Genomic DNA, 25,331 nt, shown 5'->3' on the forward strand with positions numbered 1-25,331 from the left:
GCGTGTATCTTAAGAGGAGAGATTGAGTAATTAGGGCCTGTACACATTGGAGTTTAGAAGAATTGAAACATAAGAATCTTGGCAGGGTTTGACAGCAACAGTGAGAGATTATTTCTACTTGTTGGAGGGCATAATCTCAGAATAAGGAGTCACCCAATTAGGACAGAGATAAGGAGGAATTTCTTCTCCCAGAGGGGAGTGAATCTTTAGTATTCTTTAGTGCTAGGTTTTTAGATAGTGTTAACATCACATCTCAATTTTTATATTCCATTCCTCTTGACCTAGGGGCTAGTTAGCTTAGTTAGTTAGACAGCTAACAGGTGGATAAGATGAACACAAACAGCAAAGGGGTTGATCTTTTGCTTACTTTAGATTGCTTTGCAACTCAGCAAGGTGAATAAGGGTACCTCGAGGTTTTAGAGATTTTTGGAACTTGTATTTTTAAGCTAAAGGGTAAAACACGTAGTTAGTGAGGGAGACTTTTTAGGTTTCAGTTTCTGCTATGAGTGGGACAGTCCGATGAATTCCTTAGAATAGGATGCTTAGACCTTTGTCTGTGAGAAGGGAAAATATATAGTGAGCTAAATTACCTTAGAGAGTGAATTATTGGTGCCGACCACAGACCAGGAGTGTTGGGATCAAACCCTGAAGCAGTTATTTAAATGTGCATACAAAGAAAACTAAGTGTATCATTAGTTCCAGGAAGAAGCTATCTACAATTTCAGTCTAAACGTTGAAGCCACAAGTGACTTAAGCTTACCAAGGTGTTAAGTATGGTGACTCTGGTGTAAATATTATATAAGTGGTGTTTTGGGTACTATATAAAAGCTATTTTGTCCCTTCTCAATTTAGGATGGAGTACTTTGGGATTAAGAGGAACTTTGATTATCCAAAGGATGCGGGTGGGGAGAATTTTGTTCAGTTAATCAAATTCCAGATAATTGAATGCCAGATAACATAGTTTAGGTGAGCATCGGGACATAGCGATCTTGCCAGATAATCCAATATTTGGATAATCGAATGCTGGATAATCGAGGTTCCTTATACTTATGTGTATTTAAAAATCTTTGATTTCATATCATGAATAAATGGTTTGGTTTATTCTGTGTTATCTTCATTTCTTTTATTAATAAACCACTGTTTTATTGTTGAAACAATGCCTGTGGCATCACATGCTATATTTCAGCAAGGCACCTTTTTGTTAAAACTAAAACAAGTCAAAATATGATCCTGTCTGGGATCTGTGTTGTCCATTAATAACATCATCTGGGATCATAGCAGTACATGATGGCTTTTCTTTATGAGATGCTACTTTTAATGATTTTTGGACTTGAATTGTCAATCCTTCTGGTCTTGCGCATCCTCCTCCTTCCTCTATTAAAGCAATCAGAGAAGATTCTCAATCCTTATCACAAATCAGTAATGCAAAATCTATGGATGTGGGCATTGAGTACTTAGCTTTGCTGTAATGACCAATGACTGTGTTCACTCTTCCTTGGCAAGTATGACAAGTGATAATTGTTTATCTGTACAATTAGATGCATGTTTTATCTCAGCAACATAATAATACAACTGCCAAAATTCTTTGATAATTACAATATACATAGATGTTTCATAACAAAATAGTAAAGACTGGAAAAGAACTTAAGACTTTGAGCAGCTTCAGATTTAAGTTGCCCAAACCATCCTTTCAGTTGCACTATAATGCCCATGAAGTGCATCTTAATATGTTAAAGGTGCTGGATAAATGCAAGTTACTGGTAATCCCATCATATAGAATTCAAATAACTTACAGTCAGAAGAACACGTCCCAAATCTAATTTGGCTCATCACTTAACACTTTTAAAAATTTCATTAGACCGAACACAGAACACTCTTATATACATAGGGAATGATCCACAAATAAATGGATATATGGAATAAGTTAACAGATCAGTGAAACATATACAGTGAGTCTCTGAAATAAATGCTTGACAAAGGAATAGGCTACTTAAGCAAATGGAACATCAGTACAGGATTTGTTTTTATGCCTTCCAGTTTTCCAGAATGTTGAATGAACTGCTAATACCTGCTACTGCCTCCTACCTAATACTCCTCATCTCTACTTCCAGTGCAGCACATCATCTGAACCCTGCATGAGGACTACATTACATAACTGAGATCTAACTGTAGCAGTTAGATTTCAATATAACTAAACTGGTGAATACAAATAAAATGCTGGTGTTATTTGATGTTGACTGTATGGTCTATAGGTATGGACCATGAAAAAAAATGATAGGTAACAGTAATTTGCAAGACAATAGTAGGGGAGAAGGTTGGGAGAACTAGCAGGAAAATAGCAACATAATGAATAACCAAATAAGCATTTTTGACAAACAGACCATATAATGATTAAGTGTCACCAGACCCGAAATGTTAACTCTGCTTTCACTTCCCAGATGCTGCCAGACCTACTGAGTTTCTCCAGCAATTTCTGTCTTTGTTTCAGGTGGTATACTTAAGTAGACCACAATAGTTTAGATGGAAACAAAAGACAAATTGATGGGTTACTGAAGAAGGAGCGAATCCAGGGAAACGTTGCAAAGGTGAAATTAAGATTGATCAAAAAGGACAATCTCCTTCAATAAAGTATGATTTTTCCTTTCCTAACATTTTCTGTTTCAATGACTGGTTTGTAGTGAAAGCAAACAAGAGATATCAAAATAATCATACTGTATACACAATATTTAAGGTATTTACATTGATGCACATATATATACACACACATAAAATACTACAGTTGTAAAATAACTGAGTGCCTGAGATTGTTACCCAATCTCCTGAGTTAGAATGGAAAGGCCTGCTCACTCAGACTGGATTGTGTTTGGTATTGGATAAGTCCTTCCTGAAGTCTTTTCCAGCCATGCCTACTTTGCAGCTAAAGATCTGTGGAAGTTTATGGACTTTAATTATCCTTTGTGTTTAATGCATCCAATACCTAAAACAAGGCCAAACTGTCAATACATCTTGGTTTAAAGGCAAAAGCCCTTCATCAGGCTGGGCTTTTGCTCGAAACATCGATTTTCCTGCTGGATGCTGCCTGCCTGGTGTGCTTTTCTACCACCACACTCTTGAATACATCTTGGTTTGTTAAGAATACATTCACTTGTTTAATCCCTTCATTAAATCATTAATCATTTCATTAAAATTTTCATTACTGCAGCAAGTGATTTTTTTTTTTTCTTTAGTCCATTAGATTTGTCACAGCTTTTATCAGTTTTGAAATAAAGGAAAATTCCTAGAGTTGGAATCAGATGTTACCAAATAATTTAAAAGTACTTCAGTTGTTCCAAATGTACCAAAATTATCCATTTCACAAGGTCGTCAGTGGGATTAAGTTAATTCAGTCTTAATTTTTGGTTTGACATGCTATACAGTTTTCTTTCTAACAATTGTTCACAGTTGCATGGTGACCTTGACTTTAAGCAAAGTAGCAAAGGACAGTGACCAGTCTGTGCATTAAGGATTGTCATGATAGAATCTTCAGATCATTGAAAGCATCTCCATTTGAATCAATGGACAGTGTGTCATGGTATCATTTTCTTGCTGTCCTTCAGGTATCCATTCTAACTTGCAATGGTCCTGGGACCAGGGCATGTGAGTTTGTTCCCACAGTTGGCACTCCTTAATCACATTGTCCAGACTGTTCTTAATTGTTGACTGATAGCTGGTGGCTTTCCACCCAGATTTAACATTGGCCGGTACCCCAATCTCTTGAAGGAACTCAGGAAGTTGCGATGGTAAACTGTAGATTGGCATTATGTTAAATATATCTGGTATATCTTCCTTTTTCTGCAAATCTTCAAAATATGCAACAACGTACTTCCCAAACACATTTCCTTTTATGATATCAGGAAGAACACAGTTCAAGGAAGCCATAAATCCATCGTATGGATCATGCATGGTTTTGGTGCCTTCAGAGGACTGGAACCATTCATTATATTTCATACTGGCACCATTGGAGAAGAGGATAAGAATCTTCCCACCTTCTTCTGTAACTTTATTTTTCTGGGAATGGAACCATGGCAGGGGACCTTGGTCAACCAGTTCTCTACGTTTCCATAGATCCACAGCGACTTGAAGTTTAAGTTCACACAGGACATATGCAAGAGTGCTGACCAACTTTTCAAACAGATTGTAATCCAGCGAATATAGAAGAAGAACCTTCCCATTTGTCGAACAATCTGAAGAAAAACCAAAAATATCATAATAAAAGCTGTAACATGAAAATAAAAGAACAGCGTTAAGCATAATGCATCAGCATACTTTTGATCTCCCATAACAAATAAGGGATTATTATAGATAAAAGGTTTTACCAGAGTGTAAAATAATAGTTCTGAAGAAGAGTCACATCTGGTTCAAAATATTACGGCCAAAATTTCATTTGCCTTCTTAATTACTTGCTGCATCTGCATGCTAATGTTTTGTGTTTCATGCACAAGAACACCCAGATCTCTCTCAATTGCACTTTTTTGGAGTTTCTCTCCATTTAAACAATAGTCTGATCTTTGATTCTTCCTATCACAGTGCATGATCTTGACCATAACCCCTGTTGGCTCTGCTAGGATTACAGTTTATTGACAAAGCAATTGCTTAAGGCAGGATTTCCACATGAAAGGGCTGCCAAAGATCCACTCCAGGCCATTAACTCTGCATTACATGGTTTCGAAGCAGCTATCAGGATGGGCCATTCCCACCAGATCTTTGTAATCTGGGGCAGGCATTCAATAAAATGTTATAATTCTACAAATTCAAAATGTAGGTTTTCTCTTGTTAAGGGAAGATACATATGGAACATTCTCCAAATGGAAGCAAAAGAGTGAAATTTTATCATAAAATTAACGGGATGAATGCAATGGATTTCTGGAAAATAAATGGAGGAAAATGGGTGATACTTCTATATTGCTGCTGGGGATACTGCTAATCTCTGAACACTGCGATCAGATAGATGATCAATGGTCTTTTGAGTTCAATTTATCGCTGTATTCCTGATTATAAGCCATATTTGCAATGAGGCTCATTTACACTTCCTTAAAGTTACCCATGTAGGAACCACAAAGAAACCTGTTCAAACCTTGTGCCTTTTCTAATTACCAGAGAGCTTTAGAATTAGAATGGTGGCATGGTGGCTCTGTGGTTAGCACTGCTGCTTTGTAGCGCCAGAGACCTGGGTTCGATTCCAGCCTTGGGTGACTGTGTGGAGTTTGCACATTCTCCCTGTGACTGTGTGAGTTTCCTTCAGGTGCTGTGGTTTCCTCCCAAAGGATATGCAGGTTAGGAGGATTGGCCATGGGAAATTGCTGTGTAGTGTCCAAGGATATGAGGGCTAGGTGGGTTAGCCTTGGTAAATGTGGGATTATGGATTAGGGTAGGGGGCTTGGCCAGGGTAAGATGCTCTTCAGAGGGTCAGTGCAGACCTGTTGGGGGCAGAATGGCCTTTCTGTGCACAATAGGGATTCTATGATTCTGTAAGCCTATAGTTCCCCAATGCTTTCTCCATGGCAACACCTCTGTCAATCAGAGTCAACTTACTGACCATGCAGGATTCGCTTCTCCTGTAGTACATTGCGGCTTTTTTGAAATTTGGCATTATTGCATTTGCTCTGATTAGCACAAGATGAGTAACTTTCACAACAAATCTCTCCTGTCAGCAGTATTCAAGATTTGTACAACAAGGGACTGTCACTAATACTTGCCCTCTACAAACACGAGGACATGTAGAATGTATTCAAATACCACATAACCTGTTTCAACTCCAGGCTAGGAAATAAAAATAGCTTTCTCTGTTACCCTTTCTAAATGTTTACCTGCAACTGTTGCAGTGGGTTTAAATTTGATCACCTTTACGCAACCTGGAGAAACAAAGCAAAATTTGGTTTAAGATACCACTCAAGAAATTAACAACAAATACTACAATTATTGTTAAAAATCACACAACACCAGGTTTTAAAAATCACATAACACCAGGTTATAGTCCAATAGGTTTAATTGGAAGCACACTAGCTTTCGGAGCGTCGCTCCTTCATCAGCTCTGAAAGTTAGTGCTTCCAATTAAACCTGTTGGACTATAACCTGTTGTGTGATTTTTAACTTTGTACACCCCAGTCCAACACCAGCATCTCCAAATCATGACTACAATTATTGTAGCATCTTTTGTAAAATTAAAACATTCCAAAGTACTTTGCAGCTAATTCAGTACTTCACTGTTTCAATGTAAGAAATGCGATTGCCAATTTGAAGCAAGTTAGGTCATACAAAGCTGACAAAATTAAATAACCAAGTAATTCCAATTGCTTTGGTTGAGGGATCAATATTGATTGGGAGATCAAAGAGAACTTCCATGCTCATACTCAAAAGTATCCATGTCCATTAGAAAGTTCACAGGGGTTCTTCTTTTAACATCTAATCTGAAAGATGTTATGTATGACAATGTGGAGCACTCTCAGAGCTAGAGATTATTGTGCTCAATTTTCTTGGGTAGTGCTTGACCCTACAACCAACTGAGTCATGACTAGTATTTTCAATCACAGAAGTACACAATGCAGGCATATCTGTGTGACCAATAATTTTCGAGTAGCAAAATCTGAACCAGAAACAGTAGAGTCATAGAGATGTACAGCATGGAAACAGACCCTTCAGTCCAACCCGTCCATGCCGACCAGATATCCCAACCCAATCTAGTCCCACCTGCCAGCACCCGGCCCATATCCCTCCAAACCCTTCCTATTCAAATACCCATCCAAATGCCTCTTAAATGTTGCAATTGTACCAGCCTCCACCACTTCCTCTAGCAGCTCATTCCATACATCTACCACCCTCTATGTGAAAACGTTGCCCCATAGGTCTCTATTATATCTTTCCCCTCTCACCCTAAACCTATGCCCTCTAGTTCTGGACTCCCAAACCCCAGGGAAAAGACTTTGCCTATTTACACTTTGCCCCTCATAATTTTGTAAACCTCTATAAAGTCACCCCTCAGCCTCCGACGCTTTTACTTTTAAAAGGGAGAAAGACAGACAATAGGCAGCACATGGTCAGTGAAGGAGAGAGAAAGAGAGAGAAAGGAACCCACACTGCTAACTGACACACGGTGAATCTGCACTGTTACTATCTTTACTGTTTGAATTCATGTATCACTGGATATCAGAGTGCATCTAGGAAAACTTAACAAATACCGAAATTCACAACTGATCTTGGAGGAACCTGTTTGGGAGAGGTCACAGCACAGAAACAGCTAAGTGAATAGCTTTACGTGTAGCCTTGCTGTAAATCTACAATAGTGAGTAGAGTGGGTTCTTTCGTGATTATAGGTTTTATTGAGATCTGTCTCTTGATTAAATTTCAAAAAATATAAGCCATAAGTATTAAGTTAGTCTGGAACAATAAGACAGTGCTATTTTCTGGGTCTGCAGTTTGGAAGGAGCAAAAATGGCCTTTAGTAGAGTGATATGCTCTTATAGTCATAGAGTCATAGAGATGTACAGCATGGAAACAGATCCTTCGGTCTGACCTGTCCATGCCGACCAGATATCCCAACCCAATCTAGTCCCACACCTATGCCCTCTAGTTCTGGCCTCCCCGACCCCAGGGAAAAGACTTTGCCTATTTATCCTATCCATGCCCCTCATAATTTTGTAAACCTCTATAAGGTCACTCCTCAGCCTCCGATGCTCCAGGGAAAACAGCCCCAGCCTGTTCAGCCTCTCCCTGTAGCTCAGCGAATAAGGTAGGACTGATGAATTAAACAGCATTTATTTCAATACAAGAGGCCTAACAGGGAGGGCAGACGAACTCAGGGCATGGTTAGGAACATGGGATTGGGATATCATAGCAATTACAGAAACATAGCTCAGGGATGGGCAGGACTGGCAACTTAATGTTCCAGGATACAAATGCTACAGGAAGGATAGAAAGGGAGGCAAGAGAGGAGGGGGAGTGGCGTTTTTGATAAGGGATAGCATTACACTGTACTGAGGGAGGGTATTCCCGGATATACTTGCGCAAAACTGAGAAATAGGAAAGGGATGATCACCTTATTGGAATTGTATTATAGAGTGGGAAAATTGAGAAACAAACTTGTAAGAAGATCACAGTTTTCCATGCTAATTTGCTCATAGTATTAAGTGCATTAGTCAGAGGGAAATGGGTCTGGGTGGGTTACTCTTTGGAGGGTTGGTGTGGACTTGTTGGACCTATAGATGATCTAACCTAATCTAATCTAATCTATTCTAATCTGTAAGAATAATAGGATGGTTATGGTAGGAGATTTTAACTTTCCAAACATAGACTGGGACTGCTATAGTGTTAAGGATTTAGATTGAGAGGAATTTGTTAAGTGTGTACAAGAAAATTTTCTGAGTCAGTATGTGGATGTACCTACTTGAGAAAGTGCAAAACTTGACCTACTCTTGGGAAATAAGGCAGGGCAGGTGACTGAGGTGTCAGTGGGGGAGCATTTTGGGGGCCAGCGACCATAATTGTATTAGATTTAAAATAGTGATGGAAAAGGATAGACCAGATCTGAAAGTTGAAGTTCTAAATTGGAGGAAGGATAATTTTGACAGTATTACACAAGAACTTTCAAAAGCTGATTGGGGGCAGATGTTCGCAGGTAAAGGGACAACTGGAAAATGGGAAGCCTTCAGAAATGAGATAATGAGAGTCCAGAGAGTATATTCCTGTTAGGGTGAAAGGAAAGGCTGGTAGGTATAGGGAATGATGGATGACTAAAGAAATTGAGCGTTTGGTTAAGAAAATGAAGGATACATATGTCAGGTATAGACAGGATAGGTCAAGCGAATCCTTAGAAGAGTATCAAGGCAGTAAGGGTATACTTAAGAGGGAAATCAGCAGGACAAAAAGGGGATATGAGTTAGCCTTGGCAAATAGGGTTAAGGAGAATGCAAAGGATTTTTACAAATTACAATAAGGACAAAAGGAAGAGAACAGGGCCCCTCAAAGATCAGCAAGGCAGCCTTTGTGTGGAGCCACAGGAGATGGGGAGATACTAAATGAGTATTTTGCAACACTATTTATGATAGAAAAGGACATGGAAGATATAGAATGGAGGGAAATAGATGATGACATCTTGAAAAATATCCATATTACAGAGGAGGAAGTACTGGAAGTCTTGAAATGCATAAAGCTGTATAAATCCCCAGGACTTGATCAGGTGTACCCTAGAACTCTGTGAGATGCTAGGGAAGTGATTGCTGCGCCCCTTGCTGAGATATTTGTATCATTGATAGTCACAGGTGAGGTGCCGGAAGACTGGAGGTTGGCTAATGTGGTGCCACTGTTTAAGAAGGGTGGTAAGGACAAGCCAGGGAACCATAAACCAGTCAGCCTGACATCAATGGTGGGCAAATTGTTGGAGGGAATCCTGAGGGACAGGATTTACACATATTTGGAAAGGCAAGGACTGATTAGGGATAGCCAACATGGCTTTGTGCGTGAGAAATCATGTCTTACGAAGTTGATTGATGAGGGCAAAGCAGTGGACGTGATCTACATGGATTTCAGTAAGGCGTTCGACAAGTTTCCCAGTGAGAGACTGGTTAGCAAGGGTAGATCTCATGGAATACAGGGAGAACTAGCCATTTGGATACAGAGCTGGCTCGAAGGTAGAAGACAGAGGTGGTGATGGACGGTTGTTTTTCAGACTGGAGGCCTGTGACCAGTGGAGTGCCACAAGGATCGGTACTGGGTCCACTACTTTCGGTCATTATATAAATGATTTAGGTGTGAACACAGGAGATGTAGTTAGCAAGTTTGCAGATTACATCAAAATTGGAGGTGTAGTGGACAGCAAAGAAGGTTACCTCAGATTACAATTGGATCTTGATCAGATGGGCCAATGGGCTGAGGAGTGGCAGATGGAGTTTAATTTCGATAAATGCAAGGTGCTGCACTTTGGGAAAGCAAATCTTAGCAGGACTTATGCACTTAATGGTAAGGTCCTGAGAGGTGTTGCTGAACAAAGAGACCTTGGAGTGCAGGCTCAAAGATCCTTGAAAGTGGAGTCACAGGTAGATAGCATAGTGATGGCAGCATTTGATATGTTTTCCTTTAATGGTCAGAGTATTGAGTACAGGAGTTGGGAAATCATTGTGCAGCTGTACAGGACATTAGTTAGACTACATTTGCAATATTGTGTGCAATTCTAGTCTCCTTTCTATCAGAAGGATGTTATGAAACTTGAAACCGTTCAGAAAAGATTTACAAGAATGTTGCTAGGGTTGGAGGATTTGAGCTATAGGGGGAGGTTGAACAGGCTGGGGCTGTTTTCCCAGGAGTGTCGAAGGCTGAGGGGTGACCTCATAGAGGTTTATAAAATCATGAGAGGCAAGGATAGGGTAAATAGACAGAGTATTTTCTCCAGGGGTGTGGGAGTCCAAAACTAGAGGGCATAGGTTTAGGGTCAGAGGGGAAAGATGTAAAAGAGACTTAAGGAGCAACGTTTTCACGCAGAGGGTGGTACGTGTATGGAATGAGCTGCCAGAGGAAGTTGTGGAGTTTGGTACAATTGCAACATTTAACAGGCATCTGGATGTGAATATGAATAGGAAGGGTTAGAGCGATATGGGTGAAGTGCTGGCAAATGGGACTAGATTAGGTTGGGATATCTGGTCTGCATGGATGAGTTAGACTGAAGGGTCTGTTTCTATTCTGTACATCTCTATGACTCTATGGTGGAATATAAAAGTTCCAAATGTGATATATTTCATATGTAAGCAATCTTCCATAACATGTGGTGAGTCAAAACCATATGTAATTTTTAGGTGGTCCAATATTAGAGGTTGGGAATGATTATTTACAGGCACACTGATATAATTAAATCCTCATTTTAAAATCATACATTCTGTCCTTACTTTCCATTAGCATTTCTAATTCCTTTTATGTCCACACTTATAACAGAAACTAATTACACTGCAATAATCCTCCCTCCAATGGTGCCTCTGGAGTCCCACAGGCTGCTGTGTGTAATCAAGAGGGTGATATGTTTACATAAGCTATTTCCATAGAAATAACACAGGAAATTATTGTGAGAAAAGATGACTGGAAGTGTATACAGATGGAAAACTTCACATACAGATTTGACTTATCAGACCTTTGGAATGTCTCAAAACAATTCAGACAAGTATTTTAAGTAACAAAGAACTTCAGAATCTGGAAATCAGAAACAAAACAGAATTTGCTGGAGAAATTCAGCAGATCTGGCAGCATCTGTGGAGAGATTCTAAAGTATGAAGAAGAGTCACATTGCTTTCATTCAATATTAACTATGTCATTTGAACAAGTATAAAATGGCAAGTCAGTTTTTTTTAAAGTGATCTTTGTTGTGGGATGAGGGTTTGTAAGGACACTTGCAAAACTCCCTTTTCAAATTAGCACAATAGCAATTTCGATGCCCATATGAACAGATAGAAAGGATTTCAACTTATAACCCATGCAAATATGCAGACCTCTTCAGTATCAGTCTCTATTAGGTGCTTACATCTTGGTCTGGGACTCAAACCTGGAGTTGAAAGTACTGCCAGGAAACAATGGAGTCTAGTTATGATTGACATTTATACTTTAACACTATCAGCCCTTGTGTATAGATGCTAAGGATTATAGAAAGCCTGTTCCTTACCTTTCAGTATCTGAGTCTTGATGGTAATCGTAAAAATCACGATTGTAACAAGTATTAAAAATGGTACCAGTAATGGAGTCCATCGAGCTCTGGCGTCTGCAATATAAACATGGCATCAGCAAGTCTTCTAGAGATTGGTAGAGTCGAGAGTATGGTGCTGGAAACGCAACAGCAGGTCAGGCAGCATCCAAGGAGCAGGAGAATCAACATTTCAGGCATAAACCCTTCATCAGGAATGAGGCTTATTCCAAAAACATTGATTCTCCTGCTCCTTGGATGCTGCCTGACCTGCTGTGCTTTTCCACTTGACTCTAATCTCCAGCATCTGCAGTCCTTACTTTCTTGTAGAGATTGGTAGAGATTGATACTGATAACAGTACAGACTAGGTCATAGTGAGCTCTTTCAACACCCCCCCACCCCCCCATTATACAGGAAATGAGCAACACTTTCAATTTGATAAAGGCTAAATGCACTGATTATATATGCTGAAGCAACAAATTAATGAGGCATTAACTGTAAGGCAGAGAAATTTAGAAATACAAATACTGGTTTGGTATACAGATGCCTAATAGAGCAGCACTGAACATACATATCCTCACATTATGCTACATTAGAGATCAGTCAGGACAGCAATACATCAGGATTACCATCAGTGCCATTTTTAAAGTCCTATTCCTGAATTCTAGCTGATGAAATTTACTGAAAAGTATACACGTGTGAAGAGCAATTGGGAACAAGATCGCCCCTGACTGTAATACCTATGGTGTTAAAATCTTTATGTTGGCATATTAATATTTGGTTTCAAAAGAAAGGTACTGAAAAACTGTTGGAATCCACGAAATTCTGTTCTACAGCTCCAGCACAGTAGCAGAAGCAAAGAACCAAAATTGTGAGAGAATTAGGGCAAAATTAAGGGGAGGCGACCAACTAGTGGTATTATTACTGGACTATTAATCCAGACTCAGGTCTCTGGATTCTGAACACCCAAGTTCGAATTCTGCCATGGAATTAGAATTCAATAAAAATCTGGAATTAAGAATCTATCGATGGTCACAAATTCACTGTCGATTTTCAGGAAAAACTCATCTGGTTCACTAATGTCCTTTCAGGAAGGAAACTGCCATCCTTACCTGGTCTGGACCTACATCTCCAAATCCACAGCAATGTGTTGATTCTGAACTGCTCTTTGGGCAATAAATGCTGGCCTAGCCAGTGACACCCTCTTTTCATGAATGAATGAAAATAGGACTATCTCTGAAAAGTGACTTGGATTGAATTTGAAAGGGGAAGGAAAGCAGATCCTTAATTAGTGCATCCAAATTTGATCACTTTTTCATTTAATACATTCTTGTCTGGCCCTGTTTGCATACCACAAAGACTTTTTTACCTGAAGCCTTATTCATGCTAGAATGTCTGCTGTGATATTTTCATACACATTAATGCCCATTTAGTGTGAATGTTTCTAATGTAGACTAATTGTGTACGTACTCTATATCTCTGCAGGGCTGGCTTTCAAGATTTGGTCACTATGTATGAACAAACTGTTGCTGTTAGTAAAAATAGTTAAATTTGTTCACTGTAATAAAATCTTGTTGGGTTGTTAGTAAATTATATAATACTTACATATATCAAAGGGACAAATGGTGATTCTGGGTGAGAACTGCACATCTGATCTCCAGACCTGAAAGATAGAAGGACTCTGTTAGACGAGGTGGCCATTTTCAGTTGATATCAATTGTCTTGACAAGCTATTCTCTACCACACATTTTGCCATGTCTTTTGTGAGGCATCCAGTTAACACTCTTCAGAAGAGAGCAGAAAGATCCCTGGTGGCATAAATTTTCCACCACCCAACACTGGCAAAAGACAGCAAACCATCTGGTAGTCTATTTGTGTTGTAGAGTCATACAACAGGGAAACAGACCCTTTGGTCCAACTAGCCTGTGCCAAACATATTCCTAAAGTAAATTTGTCCCACCTGCCTGTGCTTGGACCATATCCCTCCAAACATTTCTGATTCATGAACTTGTTCAAATGTCTTTTAAAAGTTGTAACTGTACCTGCATCCACCACTTTCTCTGGCAGTTCATTTCGCCCATGAACCATTCTGTGTAAAAAAAGTTGCCTCTTGCATCCTTTTTAAATCTTTCTCTACTCACCTTCAAAATATGCCCTCTTGTTTTTGAACTCCCTCACCCTAGGGAAAAGACCAGTGTCATTCACCTTATCTATGCTCCTCACAATTTTATGAACCTCCATATAGTCACTCTTCATCCTCTTATGTTGCAGCGAGAAAAGGTCCAGCCTATTTTTATATCTCAAAGCTTCCATTCTGGCAACATCCTGGTAAATATTTTCTGAACCCTATCCTGTTTAATAATAATCTTTCTGTGGCACGGTGACCAGAACTGCACAGAGTACTCCAGAAGAGGCTTCACCAATATCCTGTATAAACTTAACATGACTCCCAACTCCTATACTAAAAGATCTGAGCAATGAAGGCAAGCATGCTAAACACCTTCTTAACTACCCTGTCTACCTGTGATACAAATTTCAAGGAAATATATGCCTGAATCTCCAGGTCTCCCTGTTCTACAACATTACCTAGGGCTGTAGCATTAATTGTATAAGTCCTGTCTTTGTTTGTATTACCCTATCTGTGTCCAAAATTTGTGGTTCCTTTTGTCTAGTTAACACTTCAAAAGTAATCCATTGTTTGTCAGGTGCTTTTGGAACAACGTGATGGAATGATGAGGATCTGTATAAATGTAGGTTCTTTCTATGCTGGAATATTGACAGAATTAACCTTTCATAGTGAGCAGTTGATTTAATCATTTCAATGAAGAAACAATAATAGTTTATTCAAACTATCGTTGTTTGACATTTTTAAATGTCATCATTTAGATCTGTATTTGAACATTTGAAAGGGCAGTTTTTAAAAATATTTATTCTTGAAATGTGAGCATCACCAGCAAGGCCAATATTTATTGCTGAAAAATAATTGCCCTTGACAAGATGATAATGATTCGATTTCTTGAATGACTGATCCATCTGGTGCAGGTACATCCACAGCGCTGTTCAGGAGGAAGTTTCAGTTTGGACATAATGACAATGAAAGAATAGCAATACAGTTCCAATTCTAGATGTTGTGTTGGAGGGGAACCCTTGAGGTACTGGCACTTTGATATGTTTTGCTCCCTTTGTTTTTTTAAGTGGTAGAAGTTGCATAGTTGGAAAGTGCTATCAAAGGAGCCTTACCAAGTTCCTGCAGTGCATCTTACAGCCAGTAAAATGGCAGCTCCACCTCATGTAAATATATTGCAAACTGTTTATCCTCAACTTTGACTCAATATTTGACTTATCTGAGTCAGACAATATTGGGTTCAAATGCAACTCCAGAAAACACTTAATCCAGACTTAAACATCAGTCCAGTACTGTGTTAGTTCAGTGGTTCTTTATCTCTTTCTCCCTCCATTACCTTCACTTTCCTCAATTTATGGCAGCTTACTCCCCTTATGCTCCATATGGCCAGATTTCCTGACAAGAAAGGTGATGTCTTGGAAAATATGGTTGCAATTAAGTACTGCTATTGAGTTTGTTACAAAACTGATATTTTCTAATGTTTGCCAAATTCATTCTTAGAGGAAAGCAGCATTGATGTGACACATCAGATTCTTCTTAACGTAGTGGGACAAAGGTCTGACCAAGGGCAGGAATTTACCTAACAAGAAACAAAGAAGTGTGGATGCTGGAAATATGAAACAAAAACCAGGAATTGCTGGAGAAACTCAGCAGGTCTGGTAGCATCTATGGAGTGAAAGCAGAGTCAACATTTTGGGTCCAGTGACCCTTCTCCAGTTCTGACCCAAAATCTTGATTCTGCTTTCTGTCCACAGATGATACAGTTTCTCCTGCAATTTCTATTTTTGTTTCAGAAATTTCACCTATGGTTGAGATTTTATGCAAATATATCACTTTTTATTGTAACTTGCTTTCTCGATTGACTGGAATGATGCTGCAAACTTATAGAATCATAGGATCCCAAATGTGTGGAAGCAGGCCGTTCAGCCCATTGAGTTGGCACAGCCCCTTCAAACAGCATTCCACCCTGCTCCAACGCATCCCTGTAACCCTGCAATTCCCATGCCCAAGCTACACATCCCTGGACACTATGGGTAATTTAGCATGGCCAATCCACCTAACCTGCACATTTTGAACTTTGGAAGGAAACCATAATTCTCAGAGGAAGCTCACACAGACATGGGGGAGAACATGCAAACTCCATACAGACAGTCACCCAAGGTTGGAATCAAACCTGGGTCCTTGGCATTGAGATGCAGCAGTGCAAACCACTAAGCCAATTCCTGAATGAGCAGAATTGTATTAACATTAAATATTTCAGGCTCATTTCTGCAATGCACAAAGAACAGCCAGTTAACAGGTCAACCTTGTTTCTGTTGCCAATTAAGGAAGGTAGATGGGTTCCCGAAGTGGAAGATCCAATAGTATAGGACATCAGCAGCTCTGGACATTGTGTGTGTACGCTCAAAATAGAGACTATACCTGTTCTTTCAGTTTTAAAGATTACAAAGACCCAGGGGGTTTGGAGTGGCCAGTGTGAGAGGAAACCGCCCCCCCCCCCACTTCAAAGGATTTGGCTGAGGTTGCGTGCTTTTTATTCTTGTTGCACAATGATTGAGTCATTCAGAGGAGACACTAGTGTCTCTCCCATCATGTTCAAGGTGCTGCAAGATTTTGGGCTTAGCATTCAGGTGGAGCTGCCTTTTTACTGTCTCCAAGATGGTTCGAAGAATGCTGCATTACCTGGAACATTCGAAGCTCCTGATCCAATAAAGAAACAGGAAATTATATTTTCCACAGTGCAGATCTTGTCTTGCAATGCGGAATAAACAGCATTTTTATTACTTTTTTACCTTCCCATGGTGCTGAGGTGTTGATGCTCAGACACCAGTAAAGCTCTGGCACATCATCAGTCTTCCTGTGTGAGCCTTTCAGTGGCTACTGGGAGGTGAAAAACATCACAGACAAGACCATTCCTGTCCTCAGCCAATTCACTTGGGATGGAAAACACCAAACACGGGCTCATTTTCTGAGATCCCTACTGCTTCTCAGATTCAAAATTGCTGAGGCCAAATGTGGTACTCCAATCATCAGATTCGTTACTGAGTGGGAATCAAATTAAGGGATCTTTCTAATCTGTAAGATACACTTCTGAACCAGGCAGCCCATTTATCCTCAAAGTCACTTTTAGAACCATTTAAGAAAACATTGAGTGAGTAATGTTACTAACCTGAAAGCAGTCCTGTGAAATAAGATTTAGTTGCTTCTTTTGCTCATTAATCTGTGTTAGTCATGAAAGAAAATTGAAATTAGTAACAGTCATAAACACAAGTTGTATCGAATGTAAGTATCTAATTTTTCATAATTAGTCGGTTCTGAATAAAGGAACGTCTTTCACTTACCACATACCAAATGTTCTGCAGCAACTAATACTACAACAGGTTAAGCCATTGTAATGGCTCATCAATCGATAGCTTTTGTAATAATGATTTTTCTTTTGGCTAAAGATAAGGCAAATTACAGCTGAGGAATGGAATCAGTTTTCCACTTTGGATATCTGTTCAGCATCATGAGCTCCCAACTGATAGTATGGTCACATAGGATACAGCTACCATCAATTAAAATAAAACAGAATCCCTACAGTGTGGAAAGAGGTCATTTGGCCTTTCAAATCTGCACTGACACTCCAAACAGCATCCCACCCAGACTCAGCCCCTACCCTATCCCATAATCCCACATTTATAATTGCTCGGCATTCTGGCTCATAATTTGCCAAAATAGTTATCAATATGGGAGAAAGTGAACACTGCAGATGCTAGCTTATGCTTGACACGTCAACTCTCCTGCTCCTTTGATGCTGCCTGACCAGCTGTGCTTTTCCAGCACCACACTCTTCAACAGTTACCAATATGGTCACACTGAATGCAAGTAGAAATTTATCACCAAATTCCATGTACTTCTGTACTCTGCCTCACATTAAGAGATAGCTCAGAGCTGATGAGCCCATTTCAACTGAAACCCTTTTGAGAGCTTAGAAATTGTGAGCCAGATTTAAACTCAGATCACACATTATTTGTAAATGAAGTGAAAATGCATTTCCCTTTCCCTATGACAAGGTAAAACAAATAAACCAGTCAGAATCAATTTCTGATATTTTCTAATGGAATCAGTAAGTGAGAGATTCTCTTTGGCTTTGTAGAATCCCACTGTGTTCTAGTTAAGCTCCTGAGCAGTCCTTACTGTTTGGCCAGTCTTTTTTTCTGATAAGTGTTCATGCAATGTCCCCAGGTTGCATGGGTATGCATCTCCACAGATGAAAAAATAAAGACATGTAACTGCACTAAGCAAAGGAACACAAAGCACAATCCATTAGTTTAAAGTAAGACACTGGAATGGACCGGCTCATATGTGAACCTCCCCACATAATGATTCTCTTTGTAGGAGTGGCTTTGTGGCCCAGCAAATCAAAGAACAAAGAACAAAGAAAATTTACAGCCCAGGGATAGGCCCTTCAGCCCTCCAAGCCTGAGCCGATCCAAATGTACTGTCTAAACCTGTCGGTCAATTCCTAAGCATCTGTATCCCTCTACTCCCCACCTACTCATGCATTTATCCAGACGCATCTTAAATGAATCTACCGTGCCTGCCTCTACCACCTCTGCTGGCAACGCATTCCAAACACCCACCACCCTCTGTGTGAAGTACTTGCCGCGTGTATGCCCCTTAAACTTTCCACCTCTCACTTGAAAGCGTGACCTCTCGTTATTGAATCCTTCACCCTGGGAAAAAGCTTGGCTCTATCCACCCTGTCTATACCTTTCATGATTTTATAAACCTCAATCAAGTCCCCCCCTCAATCTCCTTTTTTCTAATGAAAATAAACCTAACTACTCATACTTTCTTCATAGCTAGCACCTTCCATACCAGAAAATATCCTCGTAAACCTTCTTTGCACACTCTCCATCACTTTTGAACGGCCTTGGATAGCAGGTTAGCTTACAACTGCCTTGGTTCATTTGCTCAAGGTGACATGAGCAGGCTTCTGACCAGTGGGTGCACTACATTTGATAACCAAAGGGGCTCTGAATTTCGAAGAATAAGAGATGATGTCACTCAAACATGCAAAATTCTGAGAGGGATTGATCAGGTAAATTCTGACAGGCTGGTTGGGAAATGAAGAAATCAAAGGACATTGTTTTATGATAAAGGGGCTTATCATTTAGACAAAAACAGGGTGAAATGTATTCAATCAATGGGTTCGGAATCTTTGGAATTCTCTTGCCCACAATGTTAGATGAGTGAATTGACGAGAATTTTTTTTTAATAAAAGCATTCATGGGATGAGGGAATTGCTGGCTAGGCCAGCATTTATTACCCATTCCAAAATGGAGGTAAGGGCAATGAATAGCCATGATCAAACTGAATGGCTACATTGAGAGATTGGGGTTGAGAGTGTGGTGCTGGAAAAGCACAGCATGTCAGGCAGCATCTGAGGAGCAGAAGAATCGACGTTTCGGGCAAAAGCCCGAATTCCTGATGAAGGGCTTTTGCCTGAAACGTCGATTCTACTGCTCCTCAGGTGCTGCCTGATCTGCTGTACTTTTCCAGCACCACACTCTCAACTCTAATCTCCAGCATCTGCAGTCCTCACTTTCGCATACTTTGAGAGACTGTATGGTCGGCTCTTGTCCCTTTTTTCTTATGTTCTCTGCTAACTATTTCAGGCCTAAACACTCTGTCTTAAGTTAGTCTGGTCTAATGCAACAAGCATTCTACTTTCATTGACACCACTAGTCTAATTGATGAACTACCATCACATTGAAGTATTTGTCTATTACAAATTTAACTTACGACTTCCATGTTCTGCAGGAAATGATCACACTTGTTTCCTTTCACGGTGCAGATCGAGAAGTTCATTTCATTTATTGCATGAAGTATAGTCAAGGTGACATTTCTGTGCTTCACTTCAGACTTCACCTTCCATAGGAGTGAATGACCTAAACAAACAAAGCAATCATAGAACACACACACGACCAAATGGCCTTAGGGATTGCCTAACAAGAAGAAAATCTATTTCTATTCCTTTCCCATAAGATGTAACAGCAGAAATTAGGCCATTCAGCCCATCGAGTCTGCTCCACCATTCAATCAAGGCTGTTAAGTTTCTCAACCTCACTCTCCCGCTTTCTCCCTGTAATCTTGAATCCCTTTATACTCAAGAACCTACCTACCTCGGTCAAAAATATACTCAATGACTTGGCCTCCACACCCTTCTGTGACAATGAGTTCCATAGATTCACCATTCTCTGGCTGAAGAAGTTTCTCCATATCTCTGTTTTGAAAGGTCTTCCCTTTACTCTAAGGCTGAGTGCATGGGTCCTAGTCTCTCCTACCAATGGAAACACCTTCCCAATATTTACTCTGTCCAGACCATTCAATATTCTGTATGTTTCAATTAGATTCCCCCATCATTCTTCTCAACTCCATTGAGTATAGATCCAGAGTCCTCAAACATTCCTCATATGTTAAGCTTTTCATTCCAGGGATCTTTCTTGTGAAACTCTGAACACAGTCCAGGGCCAGTACATCCTTTTTGAGATTGTGGGGCCTATAACTGCACACAATACTCCAAATGTGGTCTGCCCAGAGCCTTATAGAGCCTCGGATGTTCTTATCTAGTTCCTCCTTTTAGTTTTGTAGTAGTTGTGTCCAAGTACAGCGTTTTGGGGGAGGGGGGGGCGGGGGAGTTGAGGATGGTTGCTTAAGGACAATGTGTCCGGTGTTGGGTGCCCAGGTTAGAAACTCAACAAGGCACGTGTCCCACTCTCTAAATCAAGCCTTGTAATTGCATATTACCTTTAAATGTAGCAAAAGATCTCAAGACATTTTTACAAAAACATTATCAAGATACATTTAACACTAAAGCACACAAAGTGATATTAGGGCAGATAACGAAAAGCTTGGTCAAGAAGGTAGTTGTAAGGAGGGTTAAATTATTAGGATGGTTTAAGGGAGAAAGGGGTTTAGCGAAGTTTAGCAAGAGAATTTAAAACTCTTTGCCCAACTCACTGAAGGAGCAATTGTCAATGGTGGGTGACCATTGAGCAGAATTGAGAATGATCTGGAGTTCAGGATTGGACACACACACACACAGGTATCTCATGTAGAGCAAGAGATAGGGAGGGGTGTGACCATAGAAGAATTTTAAAGTTGAGGCGCTGTTCAATTTGTAGATAATATAGATCAGCAAACACAGAGGGTATTGGTATATGGGAACTGTAATGGGTCAGAATCAGCAGGCAGCAGTAAAGGTCAGCTCAAACTTATGGAGAGTGAAAGATGAGAGACTAGAGCAGGAGCACGCAGGAAGTCAAGTCGAGAGGTAACAAGAACACGAAGGAGGCTTTCAGCAGCAAATATGCTGAACCAGAGTAGGAGTCAATAAATGTATTGTCCTTTGTAAATTCAGACCTTGAGAAGTGCTATAAAAACAGTTAGAAGACATAATGGCACGGTGGCTCAGTGGTTAGCACTGCTGCCTCACAGTGCCAGGGATCCGGGTTTAATTCCAGCCTCAGGCAACTGTCTGTGTGGAGTTTGCACATTCTCCCTGTGTTTGTGTAGTTTCTTCCTGGTGCTCTGGTTTCTTCCCATGGTCCAACGATGTCAGTTTGGGTGAATTGGCCGTGCTAAATTGCCCATAGTGTCCAGGGATGTGTAGGTTACGTGCATTAGTCAGGGATAAATGTAGGGGAATGGGTCTGCATAGGTCACTCTTTGGAGTGTAGGTGTGGACTTACAGAGTCATAGAGATGTACAGAATGGAAACAGACTCTTCAGTCCAACTCGTCCATACTGGCCAGATATCCCACCCCAATCCAATCCCACCTACCAGCACCTGGCCCATATCCCTCCAAACCCTTCCTATTTATATACTCATCCAGATGCCTTTTAAATGTTGCAATTGTACTAGCCTCCACCACATCCTCTGGCAGCTCATTCCATACACATACCAGTTTCTGCATGAAAAAGTTGCCCCTTAGGTCTCTTTTATATCTTTCTCCTCTCACCCTGAACCTATGCCCTCTAGTTTAGATTAGATTTAGATTACTTAAGTGTGGAAACAGGCCCTTCGGCCCAACAAGTCCACACCAACCCACCAAAGCGCAACCCACCCAGACCCATTCCCCTACATTTACCCCTTCACCTAACACTACGGGTAATTTTAGCATGGCCAATTCACCTAACCGGCACATTTTTGGACAGTGGGAGGAAACCGGAGCACCCGGAGGAAACCCATGCAGACAATGTGCAAACTCCACACAGACAGTTGCCTGAGGCGGGAATTGAACCCGCATCTTCTTGGGCCAAATGGCCTGTTTCCCCACTGTAGCGATTCTATTCTATAAAAAGCCTGTCAATAAACCGAAAACTATCAGGTAAATTCTACTCACCAGAATCAAAAGGGCAACTAAAATTGACATGATCTCCGGAGATAATCTAAGTAAAGAAAAAACAGGTTTAGAAAAGAAAAACGGCATCATAACAGGCAATTTAGAAACATTAACCCACAAGCCAAAAGCAGCAAGTAAACGCATTGTTTTAGTTTCTGTGACTATCACTTATTTGGCTTAATGATAGTTAACAGTAGCCTTTGGGAGTTAAGAGAGTGAATATGTAACATTTGGTCCCTCTCACTATTAAGATTAACACTGGCTCAGAGTCCCACATTCCTGCAGAAACTCATTGTTTTAAACATTGTATCATATTTGCGTAAAAAGAATGTGAAATGCACAGCTGTGAGCATCAATTGAGGCATTCAAAAGAGCAGTGGACTGTTATTTAAATAGAAAAATGTGCAGGATTACAGGGAAAAGGCAGGAAATTGGGAAAAACGCTCAAATGTTCAGGGAGCTGGCACATACTTGATAGACTGAATGGGCTCCTTCTGCACTGTAAGAATTCTGTGATTCCCTGAATATCTTGTTGAAGGGGTGATGTTCTGCCATTAAAATGCAACCAACAAAAACTTGCGTTTATATAATGGTTCCAACATGGTAAAACATTCCAAGATGCTTCACATCAGTGTTTTCAAACAAATGTTGACACTAAGGGACTATGAGGACCGATGACCAAACATTTTATCCATAACAATTATCTTAAAGGTAGAGAGGGAAGTAGACAGGTGAGGAGGCGCAGGAAGACAATTTAAGAATTTAAACATAGAAAGCTGAAGGCATGATGCAAATGGTGCAGCTACTAAAATGGGAATGCAAACGAGACCAGAATTGGAGGAACATAGGAATCTCAACATACTTCACGGAATTCGGGATAGATAAATACATAGAGTCATAGAGATATACAGTATGGAAACAGACCCCTCGGTCTAACTCGTCCAAGCTGACCAAATATCCTATATTATTGTAATCCCATTTGCTAGCAATTGACCTATATCCCTCCCAACCCTTCCTATTCATATATCCATCCACATGACTTTGTAATGTTCTAATTGTATCAACCTCCACCACTCCTGCTGGCAGTTCATTGCATACACACACCACCCTCTGCGTGAAAAAGTTGCCCCTGAGGTCCCTTTTATATCTTTCCCCTCTCACCCTAAACCTATGTTCTCTAGTTCTGGATTCCCCCAACCCAGGGAAAAGATCCTGTCGGTTTACCTTATCCGTGCCCCTCATGATTTTATAGACTTCTATAAGGTCATCCGTCAGCCTCCATGCTCCCGGGAAAATAGCCCCAGCCTACACAACCTCCCCTTATAGCTCAAACCCTCCAACCCTGGCAACATATTTGTAACTCTTTTCTGAACCCTCTCAAGTTTCACAATATCCTTCCGATGGGAAGGAGGCCAGAACTGCATGCAATATTCCAACAGTGGCCTAACCAATGTTCTGTACAGCCGCAACATGCTGTCCCACCCCCTATACTCAATGCTCTGACCAATAAAGGAAAGCACACTAAACATATTCTTCGCTATCCTATGTACCAGAGATTCCACTTTCAAGAAACTATGAACCTGCACTCCAAGGTCTCTTTTTTCAGCAACACTCCCTAGGGCCTTACCATTAACTGTATAAGTCCTGCCCTGATTTGCCTTTGCAGCACCTCACATTTATCTAAATTAAAATCCATCTGCCACTCCTCGACCAATTGGTCCATCTGATTGAGATCCCGTTGTGCTCTTGGAGGTAACCTTCTTCATTGTCCATTACACCTCCAATTTTGGTGTCATCTGCAAACTTACTAACCATACCGCCTATGTTACATCCAAATCACTTACATAATTTTATAACAAAAATGGGAATGTTGAAATGGAAACTTCAGTGAATAAGAATCAATGCAGCTCAGTGAACACAGAGATGGATGATGGAAATTTAACAGTGTGTAGTGTTTTACTTCTGACACAAAATCGAAACTTTATTGGTAGATTAGTTAGGTTCTAATAAGGAGAGAACAATGGAGGTGCAATTTCATGTGCAAAAATGTGAAAGGTAGGAAGGGAAAGAATATATTTAATCCATAAGGAGTGCTGAAGTACCAAAGGATAAAAAGATGCAGTAGATGAAGAAGCCACATAAATAAAAATGTCTGAAACGAAAACAGAAATTGCTAGAAAATCTCAGCAAGTCTGGCAGCACTAGTGGAGAGAAATCAGAGTTAATATTTCGGGTCCTGTGATCCATCTTCAGAACTAAAATTATCTAACTCATTGTAGCATCGATAAATACCTTGATGCAGAGAGAGGGGTGTGGATCCACACTTTGGAATTCACTCAGTTTCTGTTTGGAAGAGAAAATGAAAAAGCTGAGAATAATACTCTTTTGACAGAGAACAGCATTTAAAGATTCAAAGACTTGTATTCAGGTTTAGATTTGTGTGTGTTTACTTATACTCATTCCAGCAATAAATATTCTGAGAAATACCAATGTTAGCACAGACTATGACACAGCCACTACCAATACAGAAGCAGCGATATTGACACAGACATTAGCATCAAGATTATCAGCTATATTGATATTAGTTAGCAACAGATTGTCTCTATAATCCTCTGCACTGCAGTACTGCCTCAGTTTTGACATTATTATGAATAGATTTCAATCATAGAATCCCTATCATGCGGAAGCAGACCATTTGGCCTTCCAAAGAGCATCGCACCCAGACTTATTGCCCTTACCCTATCCCTGTAACCCTGCATGTCCCAAGGCTGATCCATCTAGCCTGCACACCAGTGGGCACTATGGGCAATTTACCATTGCCAATCCAGCTAACCTGCACATCTTTGGCTTGGGGGAGGAAACTAGAGCACCTGGTGGATGCCCACATAGACATGGGGCAGGGGTGATGTGTAAAAGGAATATACAAACTCCACACAGACAGTCTCCTGAGGCTGGAATCAAACCTGACTCCCTGATGCTGTGAGACAGCTGTGCTAACCGCAGAGCTACTGTGCCACCCTTCAGTTGATTCAGTGGGTGCTGCATGGCAGTGCATTCCCTCCCCATAAGAACATCATAACAAGGAGGAGTTGGCCCCTGGACCCCATTCAATAAAACTGT

The 25,331-nt window shown here is 40.4% G+C and overlaps 1 protein-coding gene across 2 annotated transcripts in view; it reads right to left on the bottom strand.

The window, feature by feature from the left end:
• Window positions 1-1,521: 1,521 nt before the first annotated feature.
• The window catches only part of LOC122558892 (interleukin-17 receptor C-like), a 67,152-nt gene continuing 43,342 nt past the window's right edge, over window positions 1,522-25,331 (bottom strand). For both annotated transcript variants that reach the window (XM_043707807.1, XM_043707808.1), the window contains exons 12-19: window positions 24,504-24,554; window positions 22,212-22,257; window positions 19,609-19,754; window positions 16,988-17,038; window positions 13,299-13,356; window positions 11,675-11,770; window positions 5,847-5,891; window positions 1,522-4,223 (exon numbers count right to left, since the gene is read on the bottom strand). In XM_043707807.1, coding sequence (XP_043563742.1) covers window positions 3,523-4,223; window positions 5,847-5,891; window positions 11,675-11,770; window positions 13,299-13,356; window positions 16,988-17,038; window positions 19,609-19,754; window positions 22,212-22,257; window positions 24,504-24,554 — 1,194 coding nt within the window. In that variant the 3' untranslated portion in view covers window positions 1,522-3,522. The remainder of the gene's footprint in view (window positions 4,224-5,846; window positions 5,892-11,674; window positions 11,771-13,298; window positions 13,357-16,987; window positions 17,039-19,608; window positions 19,755-22,211; window positions 22,258-24,503; window positions 24,555-25,331) is intronic.

The sequence above is a fragment of the Chiloscyllium plagiosum genome, chromosome 18, assembly GCF_004010195.1.
Source record: "Chiloscyllium plagiosum isolate BGI_BamShark_2017 chromosome 18, ASM401019v2, whole genome shotgun sequence".
NCBI classification, from domain to species: Eukaryota; Metazoa; Chordata; class Chondrichthyes; order Orectolobiformes; family Hemiscylliidae; genus Chiloscyllium; species Chiloscyllium plagiosum.